Source organism: Elephantulus edwardii, unplaced genomic scaffold, assembly GCF_000299155.1.
Source record: "Elephantulus edwardii isolate Elephantulus edwardi_28Jun2011 unplaced genomic scaffold, EleEdw1.0 scaffold00113, whole genome shotgun sequence".
Lineage (NCBI taxonomy): Eukaryota > Metazoa > Chordata > Mammalia > Macroscelidea > Macroscelididae > Elephantulus > Elephantulus edwardii.
Window position 1 is genome coordinate 9,286,334 of NW_006399863.1, and position 13,003 is coordinate 9,299,336.

The 13,003-nt window shown below is 42.7% G+C and overlaps 2 protein-coding genes across 2 annotated transcripts in view; one reads left to right on the forward strand and one right to left on the reverse strand.

Annotated features, from left to right (window-relative positions):
• Positions 1-3,976, forward strand: part of NEK4 (NIMA-related kinase 4) — a 43,796-nt gene extending 39,820 nt beyond the window's left edge. The window contains 2 exon segments of the mRNA XM_006892292.1: positions 460-593; positions 3,884-3,976. Of these exon segments, the coding sequence (XP_006892354.1) occupies positions 460-593; positions 3,884-3,976 (227 nt within the window).
• Positions 3,977-11,058: 7,082 nt separating this feature from the next.
• SPCS1 (signal peptidase complex subunit 1 homolog (S. cerevisiae)) lies at positions 11,059-12,516 on the reverse strand. Its single transcript, XM_006892238.1, has 4 exons — positions 12,481-12,516; positions 11,775-11,834; positions 11,608-11,694; positions 11,059-11,184 (listed from the first exon to the last, which is right to left on the reverse strand). Exons 1-4 carry the CDS (start codon positions 12,514-12,516, stop codon positions 11,059-11,061), a joined length of 309 nt encoding a protein of 102 aa, XP_006892300.1.
• Between the last annotated feature and the right edge of the window lie 487 nt (positions 12,517-13,003).

A 13,003-nucleotide genomic window follows, 5' to 3' on the forward strand; every position in this document is an offset into this window, starting at 1 on the left:
GTAGATTGTGTGTTTCTAGATATTTGTCCATTTCCTCAAGGTTTTCATATTTGTTTGAGTATAGTTTTTCATAATATTCTAATGTTAACTTTTTCATTTTAGTTGGGTCTGTTGTGATGTTGCCTGATTCATCTCTTATTCGGATTATTTTTGTCTTCTCCTTCTTTTCTTTTGTGAGTTTTGCTAGTGGTTTGTTGATTTTATTGACCTTTTCAAAGAACCAACTGCTATATAGATGTTTTTTTAAGTGACTAAAATGTAAGTCATTAAACCAAACTGTTGTCAAAGTGAAAAGAACCTTAATGTGACAAGATTATTTCCCCCTCCATCAGATGGTTAATGTGTTGACATCATAACAAGGTTTAAGGGAGGCACATAATGTGACAAAATTTTTAAAAGTATTGTGGTTTTCATGCCGAAGTGGTGTGAATGTTTCTTTTTCTCTGTTACTGCTTGTAGGTATTGTGCCAGGTTCTGAGAAGATCAGGAGAATAGTTGAAGTCTTGAGAGCTGATGTAATCCAGGGTCTGGGGATCCAGCTTTTAGAGCAGGTGTATGAGCTTTTAGAAGAGGAGGATGAATTGAAGAGAGAGGTGAGTGTCTCATTGACTGTGTCAGACATCATGTCATAGCATTTTTCTAACAGCTTTTTAGAAATGTAATCCACATACCATACAGTTCGTCCATTTCATAGGTAAAATTTGATAGGTCTTACACATTGTATTACAGAACTGTAAAACCACCAGTCAATGTGAGAACATTTTCAACTTTCCTTACCCAAAATCCTACACCTGTTAGTACTCACTCTCAGTTCCCTCTTGCACTAATTCCCTCTTCCCATGGAACTAAACCACCACTCATCTGTTTTCTCCCACTCATCTGTTTTCTGACTATAGATTTGCCTATTCTGGTTATTTCATATGAATAGGATTGTACCCTATGTGGTTACCCAAGGTGGACAGTATTTGGTGGAGCTCCCTCATTAAAACAAGCTTGGAAGCAAGAGTGCCATCCACTTCTGAAATAGCTTGACTCCAGAAACCATATGAATTTGGAGAAACAATGACAGTTATACAAGTGTTCAGGTCTTTCATTCATAGGGTCGCTATGAGTTGTCTATGACCCAACGGCACTTCACCACCACCACCACCACCCACCACTCCCACCCCCCGCCCCCCCCCCGTGTGGCTCTGTGATTGTGTTCTTTTACTTAGCATAATGTTTTTGAGGTTTATCCATGTTTTAACATTTGTATCATTTTTTTCTGACATATGGATTGTTTATCTATTCATAGGCAATCTGCATTATATCCGTCTTCTGACTTATGAATGCTGCCGCTGTGAACTTTTATGTAAAAGTTTTGTGAACATCTGCTTTTTCTTGGGTATATACTTAGGAGTGGATTTGCTGGGTTATATAGTAACTCAGTGCTTAACTGTTTAAGAAACTTCTAAACTCTCCCAAAGCAGCCACACCATTTTACATTCTCATCTGCAATAAATAGACTTTTACTTTCACCATGTCATCCCCAATACTTGCTATTACCTGATTTTTAAACTATCATCATTTTTGTGCGTATGAAGTAGTATTCATTGTTGTTTAGATTTGCATTTTCCTAGGACGAAGGAGTGGCATGCACTTCTAAACAACCTGCCTCTGGAAACTCTATGAACTTTGATAAATGTTGGGGGGAAAAAAGGCTTCAGGCCTTTTGTTCATAGGGTCGGTATGAGTTGTGCCCGACTTGATGGCAATCAACAACAGTGACTAATAGGGAACTCTGGTGGCCTAGTGGTGAGAAGTTGTGCTGCAATACCGACAGCACACGGCAAGTATTCTGAATCTGCCAGCTGCATCACACGAAAAGGATGGGCATCCTCATCCAGTGTGATTAGCTGCCTCTGAAAACCCACTAGAGGGTCAGCTTTGGGTAGGTTCTAACTCCATGGTACTCACAACAACAGTGGCCTAGTGCTGCCAGCTCAAAGGTGAGTGTTTCCTTTGGAGAAAGACAAGCAATCTCCCCCACACAATTTTTATTTTCTGAAAACCCACTGGAGGGATCAGCAGTGGTTCCAACTCAGCAATAAGGGTATTTTATTGTAGACCCAGTCACACATTATAAATGGATTGTTTTATATAGTTGCTTTTTAGTCAACTGCGAGAATAATAATATATTTATAATGGTTTGTATTTTCCTTCAATATGAATTGAAGGGAGCTCTGGTGGCCTAGTGGCAAGAAGCTGCACTGCAATCCCAGAGGAACACGGTTCGAATCCACCAGACGCTCTGCCGGAGAAGGAGGCGCAATATCCTCCTGTACCAGTCAGATCTGATTTGACGGTACACGCACACAAAATTTAAAAAAAAAATATGAATTGAAGCTCAACATCAAGAAGACAAAGATTCTCACCACTGGGCCAATTGGCAGCAACATAATAGATTGAGAAGAGATTGACATTGTTAACAGTTATAGCTTGCTCAGCTCCACAGTCAGCTCTTTTGTCACCAGCAGTAAGGAAATCAAAAGATGAATTGCATTAGCTCATTCTGCTGAATGGGACCTCTCTTAGAGTCCTAAAGAACAACGATGTCAGTCTAGAGACTAATGAGCGCCCAAACCAAGCCAGTCTTCACAATTACTTGCTATGCATCAGATAGAGAGCTGGACAATGACTAAGTATGACAGAAGAATTGATGCCTCTGAGCTATAGTGCTGGAGAAGAGTATTGAACATACCATGGACCACCAGTAGAACACATAGGTCTGTCTTAGAGAGGGTGAAGCCAAGTTTCTTCTTGGAGGCTAGGATTTTAAAGCTGTCTTACATACTTACTTACATACTGGCATGTGGCCCGGAGGGACTGGTCCTTGGAGAAGAACATCATGCTCAGAAGGGTGGCGGGATCATGTAGGAGAGGAGTACCCTGGATGAGATGGATTGATAACTGGAGAGATAGGATTAGGTGTGTCAGAATCAGTGGGATTGGCAGATCAGGACATGACAGGCTTCAGTGCTGTTGAAAATACAGGGTCCCTATGAGTTGCAGGTGATTCAGCGGCACATAACAACAATTACATAAGCCTACCAGTGTTCTTTGTATTGTCATGTGAATTTTAATTGCTCTTGGATCCTATACTTTCAGCCTGAAGAATCTTCATTTTTTTGTATGGTGGGTCTGCCATCGGCACATATTGTTTGTTTTTATATAGTAATGTCTTTATTTTGCCCATGTTATTGAAATGTAGCTTTCCTGGATATAGGATTTTTGATAGTTCTTTAGCCCTAGTTTTCTAACGTATGTATAATAGCTACTATGAAATTGTTAAATCTGAAGAGACCGTATCAAAGATAAAGAAGCTAGGTACAATGCTTTGAAAGAGAAGTAGGCCCAAAACCTCCATTGATAGTTAAGTTCAATTCCAACTTATGGCAACAACCTTCCTCAGGTTTCCAAGCCTATAAATCTTTATAGGAAGAGGCTGCCTTATCCTTATCCCAGGGAGGGGCTGGTGACTTTGAACTGACTAATGAAAAGGCTGGTAGTCTAACACTTAAGGCCCTCTGTGCTACCAGGGCCCTATACATAGTAGAAAACTTCAACTTACTGCTGTCAAGTCAGAACCTACTTGAGCTGATGGGACTGCAGAGACTGTAAATGGCACAGAAACAGACTCCCTCTTTCTCCAGAGAAACAGCTCGTAGATTCAAGCCCCGTTTTTGGTTTGGCAGTGCAACTCCTTACCTACCAGAAGACCTCAAATAGAACTATTAGCATTTTCTCTTATTGTTTCCACTTTCAGCATTGGGTTTAGAAAAGCCTTTCTTAAGATTACATTTTCTCTTACTACATACTGATTTTCCTTTTTCTGTTTTCTAAGGAATGTTTGCAAGAGCACATGGGTGAAAAGTATGCAGCTTACAGTGTGAAAGCTCGCCAGTTGAAATTTTTTGAAGAAAATGTGAATTTTTGAGAATTTGTTCTAATCTGCTGCCAGAATTAAAGACCTATTTTCAAGACTTTTATTTTTTAAATAAAGGCAAACAAACTTTTGACAAAGGCTTAAAGGCCATTCAGGGTTTTCTTACCAAAGGAAAAAACGTGTCCTGAATGGACTAATATGAAACAAACTCAAAAAAGGAAATCCCATAGGTGTCATATTTTTTTTTACGAGAATAATCTGTTACATTTGTTTACTGTTTCCTGAGCCTTAAATGACCAACTTTTTATCTAGAACTTTATTTTTTTTAACTTACTAATTAGCTTAAAAACAGGGCCATAAAATACAGGTTTTACACTGAACTATAGTGACACAAGCAATAGGAGAAACAAATGACTGAACAACAGTGGCCAGTGATAATTTGTTAGTAGCATTAGGTTGCAAGTGACATTATAAAAAAAAGCCAAATTCAGAATAGATTAAGTTGTAACCATTTGTTCTTGATCGGTTGAACTCCTTAACACTCAGATATTTAATTCCTTTTCATGTGGTATGAACCTTCTTTAGAGCATTTAAGAGTTGAAACTAAGACATACTTGGTTTTATAAATGTCATTACATATGACCATGCTAGACTTGTTTCCATTCGCTAAAACATTTCTTAAATACTAACTTCTTTTAGAATTAAGCAATTTTTAAGTTGAGATCCTTCTCATTATATTGGGTAATGTTTGTCTCCTGATTCCATATACATCAATACTGGTGGTTGTCTCATGTTCTAAGTGTAACATTTGTATACATTTTTTATTAGTTGTTTAAAAGGGATTACCCTGCTAAGAAACAAAATTTTTATAAAGGAAGTCTTCAGTAAATTTTTACTTCTGTGTTCAGGGGACTCTACAAATGAATATTGCTAATGCGTTTCTTTTGTAATTTGAAAGTCTAATTTACATTCTTTGAAAATTATCCATAAACACAGTACTCTAATGAAATGTTCCTCTTCCGGTTTTTCAACAAATTTTGTCAAGTGTTTACTAGGTGCCAGGTGCTGGGGATATGGTACTAAATAATGGCGTGTAAATAAAACAGACTTCTTGCTTTTAACAATGTTCACAGCCTGATTTCTAAGGTCTTGTAATCATTCTGAAAAACCAGCTGAGGGCAGATCTTTGGCTATTGGTCTTCCTGAGATGTTCAACTCTTACTGCATGTTTTGAAAATCAATTCTTTGGAAAGTTACCAGTTTTACTTAAGCTTTCTAACTTATTGGTGTTAGCACATACTATACTTTTATTTTCATGCTGTTTTTATTTTGCTTAAACATTAAACTTTTCATCTCACTGTTATTATAGGATTCTTATTTTCTTGAGTGCTTAATTTATTTTTCATCTTTAATTAAATTATAAAACATTTTTAAGTGCTGAATTTCCCTCAGGATATGCTTTTGTTCATATTTTTGCAACTCATTTGTTTTGTCAGTATTTCTGGTTTCAATATTCTCTTTTAAAAATTTTTCTTAATTTCCACATACTTAGGAAGCTTTAGGAAGTTTGCTTTTAAGAGTGTTGAATGTACCATGGACTGCCAAGAAAACAAACAGATTCATCCTGTTGTTGTTGTTATGTGCTGTCGAGTCGTTTGCGACTCATAGCGACCCTATGGACAACAGCCCTAAACCAAACCGTGCTCTATCCCGTGCCAATCTCATTGCCTCTGACACACCCATCCCGATTACCCCAGTCACTGAATCAATCCACCTCATAGAGGGTCTTCCCCTCCTGTGCTGTCCCTCTACTCTACCCAGCATGATGTCCCTCTCTAAAGACCTGTCTCTCCTTACAACATGTCCAGAGTATGTCAGGCGAAGCCCCAGAATCTTTGCCTCCAAGGAGCAGCCTGGTTTAACCCTCTCTAGGATGAATCTGTTTTCTTGGCAGTCCATGGTACATTCAATACTCTTCTCCAGCACCACTGCTCAAAGGCGTCAATTCTGCTTCTATCCTCCCTAGTCATTGTCCAACTCTCTGATGTATAACAAGTGATTGCAAAAACCATGGCCTGTATCAGGCGCACCTTAGTCTCCAGAGAGACACCGTTGCTCTTGAGTACTTTAGAGAGGTCCCTAACCACAGACTTTCCCATCGCGATACGTTTTTTGATTTCCTGGCTACTGGTGCCAAGAGTGTTGACCATGGAACCGAGCAAACTGAAGCTGTGAACACTCTCAATCTCTTCATCATCCATCCTGATGCTACCGATTGGTTCGGTGGTGAGAATTTTTGTCTTCTTGACATTGAGCCACAGTCCATACTGAAGGCTGCAGTACTTGACCCTCTGCAGTAAGTGCATGAGGTCCTCCTCAGTTTCAGCAAGCAAAGTTGTGTCATCTGCATAACGCAGATTGTTGATAGATCATCCACCAATCCTAACGCCACGCTTCTCCTCATAGAGCCCAGCCTCTCAGATAATCTGCTCTGCATACAGGTTGAAAAGATATGGAAATAGGACACATCCCTGGCGTACACCCTTCCCAATTTTGAACCATGCAGTCTAGATTCATCCTAGAGAGGGTTAAACCAAGCTGCTCCTTGGAGGCCAGGATTCTGGGGCTTCGCCTGATATACTTTGGACGTGTTGTAAGGAGAGACAGGTCTTTAGAGAGGGACATCATGCTGGGTAGAGTAGAGGGACAGCACAGGAGGGGAAGACCCTCTATGAGGTGGATTGATTCAGTGACTGGGGTAATCAGGATGGGTGTGTCAGAGGCAATGAGATTGGCATGGGATAGAGCACGGTTTAGGGCTGTTGTACATAGGGTCGCTATAAGTTGCAAACGACTCGACGGCACATAACAACAACATAGTATAACCAGGGTGCTCCTTGGAGGCAGGGATCATGTAACTTCGTCTCACATACTTTGGACATGTTGTCTGGAGGTGCCAGTCCTTGGGAAAAAGACATCATGCTTGGAAAAGCAGAGGATCAGCAAAAGGGAGGAAGAACCTCAGTGAGGTGGATTGACACACTGGGGCTGAGCTTGGGGATCATTGTGAAGACGCTGGCAAAGGTTGATTCGACGACACCTAACAACAGTAATTGTTGCTGAATTTGATCAGCACAATCGTAACTTGAAACTGTTGTTTCCCTGTGGCTTCAATATATGACCCGTTATTGGAACGGCCCTACAGACATTTAAGAAATGTGAATTGTGCATATAATCTTTTATTCAATATTAACCAAACCTCCTAATTACCTAATGAATTTTGTGATAATGGAAAATTGTAGTATCGGTGCTATTCAGTACATTGGTTACTAGCTAGCCATCTGTGACTACTGAGCCCTTGAAATATGGCTAGTTTGAGAGACTTAATTTTTCATTTAAAACCAAGCTAGGCTGGTGACCCTAACAGACCTACGGGACAGAGCAAAACTAGTTCAATTTCCAAAGTCATGATCTTCACAGAAGCAGACTTCTAGAGCCTCGTCCTGAGTGTCCAGTGAACTTGAAAACTGCTGGCATCCTGGTTAGCAACCAAATAGTTAAATACTGTACCACCAGAGCTTGTCACATTATATGGTATATGGAGCTGCTAACTGAAAGGCAGTGGAATCCATCAACCATTCAAGAAGAGGGATAGTAGACAGAGGCCACGCCCCTCATGTTCTGTTCACTTAAAAAAAAAAAAAGATTTAGACTAAAGATTTAGTCTTGGAAACTTGATGATCAACTCAATGGAGTGTTTTTTTTAACTGACCACATACCTAGTAACATCATTGTGCACTGCAGTTTTCTATCATTTACTCAATAGCTACTAGCGGTGTCTGCGGCCTTTGGGTGAGCAACACAACTCTCCAGTCTAATGCCACCAGAGTTCCCTAACAGGTACTGAGCATCTATTATGTCCTGTACTGTTATAAATACTGGGTCAACAGCAAGAAGCAAAACAGCCTCTATTCCATGGAGCTTACCCTCAAGTAGGAAAATAGAAATATTTACATGCTAAATGGATGGAGCAGGCAACTTTAACAGGAGTAAGGAAGGTCACTCTGCAGAAAGCCTTATCTGGGTGTTATGTACTGTCAAGTCCAAACTGACCCAGAGGCAGCAAATCACACAAGAGGAAATTACCCATCCTTTCTCCATTGGAGCACATAAGCGTATTCAAATCAATGCCTCTGGGTTGTCAGCACAGTTCCTTAACACTAAGCTACCAGCGCTCCCTCCTCTGGGTAAACATCGGAATAAGAGGAAGGAGAAAGTCCTGGTTCTGAGGGAAGATGCTGTAGGTACAGGAAATAGCAAGTGCAAAACTGTACACTGATCTTGTGTCCCCTTGATTTGTCAAATTCTGAAAGGGTCTGTTATAGGTTGATTAAAGAAACCTGTGTCTGGTACTGTAGTTAAAGCATTCCACAGCTGTGGTTTTAGACTAAAAGTTGACTTTTTTTAGCCGTTAGCTACCTCTGGTCTCTAGCTACCCTAACTGCAGAAGATCTTGCAAATTAGCTTCAGCTGAGGGACTATAAGAGAGTGCTTCCCACACTGGACAGCAAGACTTAAGGGGGCAGGACCCTGGTGGTGGAGAGACTGACATTTCTGTGGGCAAATGGTGGCACAGTGTGACGTGAGGCTTCTTGGATTTGTGCTGGTCACAGCTGGATATTGCTGTTCTTGCCTTTGATGGAAGGAAAAGCTGCTTGCTGAAATGAAACCAGAGCCTGGACTGAGGAGTTGTGCCTTGGAACTGCTGGGCTAAAACGTGGACTTACATTGGGTGATACTGTGATATTCTTTGCCTCCCCCTCTCTCCAACCTTCTTCCCTAATAAACTCCATTTTTGGTTCCATAACTGTGAGTCAGCAACAAATAAACGATCCCTTAGTGTTGGTGGGGCTCTACAGGCACTGTAAGGCTGGGCGCTGGACTTCTGACCTGCTTTCTGCTCTGCGTGGTGTGGGGCTGTGTTATTCTCACACTCGAGCCATTCAGAGAGACACTCATGGTCCTGTGCCCCGTATCCCGTTTTCCCCTATTTAGACAATGGATAATGAAAAGACTGGTGGTTTGAACCTACCGGCTGCTAAAAGATAAGGCAGCTGCTTCCATTAAATATTTACAAGTCTTGGAAATGTCACAGGGCAATTCTACTTGGCCCTACAGGGTCGCTATGAGTAGGGATTGGCCTGATGGCAGTGGATGTATGTTTGATTTGCATGTCCCCAAAAGATACATTTAATTCCTAAGTACCAACATTTGTAAAATGTGGCATTGGGAAATGTCTTTGCAGGTATGTGTTTATGTGAAGTTAAAATGGAAAGCCACATACACGGGCCATATATGCACATACAGAGCTCACGTGTACACATGCACACATAGCTCATGCATACATGTGCACACACATGTGCTTTGCTCAGGGCTCCCACATAAAAGCACACTCACATGCACATGTGGCTGACATGCACACACAGCCCATGTATACACATCACATGCACGTACACACATACAGCTCACACATACACTCGTGTGCACTCTCAGCACACTGTAGTGCACACACTGGGCTCACGTGATGCACACTGTTGTGCTTACACATGGCTCACATGCACACTCATGCATACACATATGGGCACACACACAACTCACACATGTGCACAAACTCACACATGGCCTTCACATATACTTTGCATGCACAATCCATGTATGCACACATGTACACACACTTGAGTGTTTACACATGACTTACACGTGCACACACAACTTACACTTATATCAACACACAGAGCTCATGCATATACACTCATGTGTGCACAGTGGGGGACATGCACACATGTCCATGTGCACACACATGACTCACGCATACACACACCCAGGTATTTGTGCACATACTCTTGTACATGCACATACACTCATGTGCACGCCCATTCACTGTTACTAAACAGCTCATGAGTTTCCTCTCCTTGCTGGAAGTACCACCTTTCCTGGTCCCCATTGGTCCTGGTTGTTACGCCCCATGAACGACAAGCCCTGTAACCCCCCAGCGGCTTTGGTGCTGCCCGTGCAGCCAGTGTCGCTCTTCAGCACCCATGCCATTTCCAGAAGACACTGCCAAAAGCACAGGGTTGAAGTGGCTCGTGTTGGTGACAAAAGCCATTCTTTTCCAGCCACACCCTGTCCTTTCTAGCCCAGAGCTGGTCCTTGTGGTGGAGACCTGTGTGTCCTAGAGGGTGGCCATGCTTGTCCAGCTGGCGGCCACTCCTCCTGCCCCAGCCTGTGGCCTCTGGCTGTCTGAGAGAGGAGAATTTAATTTTTACAAGATTAATGGCATTAGAGCAATATTTTCAGCTGAGTCTGGTTCGAATAATAGGCCATTAATTGAACAAGGAAATTGAAATGAAAAAAAAAAAAAGGAAAGCCATACTCTACTGTAAATACTGGTATTAGAGAAAAAGAGACAGATATGCAGAAGAAAGACAACATTCTCCCCTCCTCAGCCCCTGGAAATTAAAAAAAATCTTTTTCTCTCTGGTCCACCCCAAGTAAAGCATGGAGTAAATGTTTTCTGCTTAACAACACCTTTATTTCGGTGGTACCAAAATACTACTTTATCATAGGTTTACATATTTAAGGTTTTTCAATAGGCAATGGCTGTGGTTAAGACCTATTTGGAATTTGAAAATACAGTAAACAGTAGTGATAGGTTTCTAAATTTGTTTTTCATTAATAGTTTTGCTTACAGAATAAGAATGGGAAACAAAAGGACTCAAGACTTGTGCTGTGAGTTTTAACTGAAAAATGTTAAATTGTTTACTCAGCAGATTATAAAACGTTGCTAGTTAAATATCATTTACGAGGCATTTAGTTTTTGTTTACATAGACCTGAAAGAATCTTTGTATATACTTGGTGTTTTCTTTTCTCCATTTCAGAACAAGAAGATCTAAAACATTTAGAAATGAAAATCCCACTGGGTTAGAGATGAAATTACAGAGAACTCAATATACACACAGCAGTGCCGTAACAACATCGGTGGCTTTTAACTCACGTTTGGGGTAGGAAAGCAATTTAGCTCATTCACACCAACACAAAACCTGCTGCTACAGAAAAGCTGAGTCACAAAACATTAATTATTTTTCGCATGCCTCTTAATTTTTCTGTCCCCTGGTTTCTTGTCTTCTGTTCCTGAATCCTGAACAGGTAACCACTTGAGGGGATGCCGACGATAGATGGGCCAAGGAGGAAGGGTCAGCTGGTCCAGAACAGAGAGGGAATGAATGAATCAGTTACAGCCGTTAAAAAGAGCATTATGTAAAAGGCTTAGTTCCCAGATAACACCTATGCTAAAAGTTTAAAAAAAAAAAGCAAACCCAAATCAACATACTGCTAGGAAAGCTCTGTGACAAGACACTTAGATGGAAACAAGTCTTAAATAAATGACTTTAACAGCTCAAAGAAAGGTGAAAAAACAATGTAAGGAACTCCTGTTTGTTTTGACTCTTAATCAGAGAAAAATAAGGTCTATCTTTTTCTGTAGCTCACATTGTCTCACAATATTCTACTTTCCCAGTGACAAGAAACAGCAGCTGGTCCGTGAGGAGAGAGGAAACATCAATCAAATCAAAAAATCAAATTTTAAGTGCCACTAAAACCCAGTAACCAATAAACTTCTTACCAAACACGAAAAAGCAAATCCGGCCATAACTATATAGACAGTCCATCCAAACTGTTCAGCCACGTACCCATAGATAAATCCAACTATCTAAAGACAAAGAAATAATGTTCATTACAGTCAGGCTGGGGAAGGAAAAAGGAAAACTGGGGTGTAAAATCAATACTTACTGCAGAAGAAAGTATAATGCCCTGAAACATCTGCTCAGCTAGCTTCTGGCCCTTGTAATCCTAGAAATGGGAGAGTAAACTGTAACTAATGGTTAACTCCACAATAAGGGATCTATCTTTCACTTTTCTATAAATTGCTTGTCTGTCAGATACTTCTCTAAATCTGAACATTCAGATTAAGACATTGGCCATCCACTTCCGAAATAGCAGGCCTCTGAAAACCCTATGTACAACAGAACACACGTAGACTAACGGAAAAGGCAACTGAGGTAGAGCTTTCAAGTGACTGGGGCAATGGGGTGGGTGTGTCGGAGGCAGTGCGATTGGCACAGGACAGAGCAGGGTTTGGGGCTGTTGTACTTAGGGTCGCTATGAGTCGCAAACGACTCGAAGGCACATAACAACAAGAAGGCAGGAATTGGCTCAGCCACTGAGCAAGTCCCGTTTCTGTCCTCAAAGCTTTGGCGCAGGGCAACTTCAACGTGAGGAGGGCATCTCCCTGAAGGCATAGGGAAGGAGCCCAATTCTGGGTTTCCCCGGGGGGACTTAGCACCCTAACGGCTCAGAGCCAGGAGGATACTCGCAGGGAGACGGGAGAAAAGGACCCAACGAGCACCAAGCACGCAGGGACGAGGATGGAAGCGACACTGCACCGGCTCGGGTTCAGAAGCAGCAGGCAGGGGCCCGGGCCGTGTCCCACCCTCACCATCTGCGTGGGCAGCGAACTCAGATGCTCCAACATGACTGCCCGAGAGGACGCGCGGCCGAGCTGGGGCAGCAGGCTGCAGAACGAGGGCAGGTCAAAGGTCCGGTCCTGCGGACACGCTGACGGGCTCCCCAAGCCACGTCCTGTGAGCCCCGTCAACCCGGAAGCGGATGTCTTCTGCAGTTCGAGCCAGCGCTTGGCCCCGCCCCGCCCGCTCGTTAGGCGACGTGCGCTGACGGAACTGGGCGCAGCCGGGCGCGCCGCCCGCCAAGGTTGACGTGGCACCGGCGGCGGCCGGGCTGGGCCATAGCGCGCTGGGGTCGGGTTCGCCGTCAGGGCCGCTGGGGCCCGGCAGCCGCGGCCCGGGCCTCTCAACGTGTACGCGGCCTCCCGGCCGTTAGCGCGTCCCTCGTCGCCATGACGACAGGCTGTCTCCGTGAGGACCCCGGCGGAGGGGCTGCCCCGCGGCGCCTGCTCGGCTCGACGATCTAGTAGTTGGCGCCGCCGGCGGACAGGGCGGGGC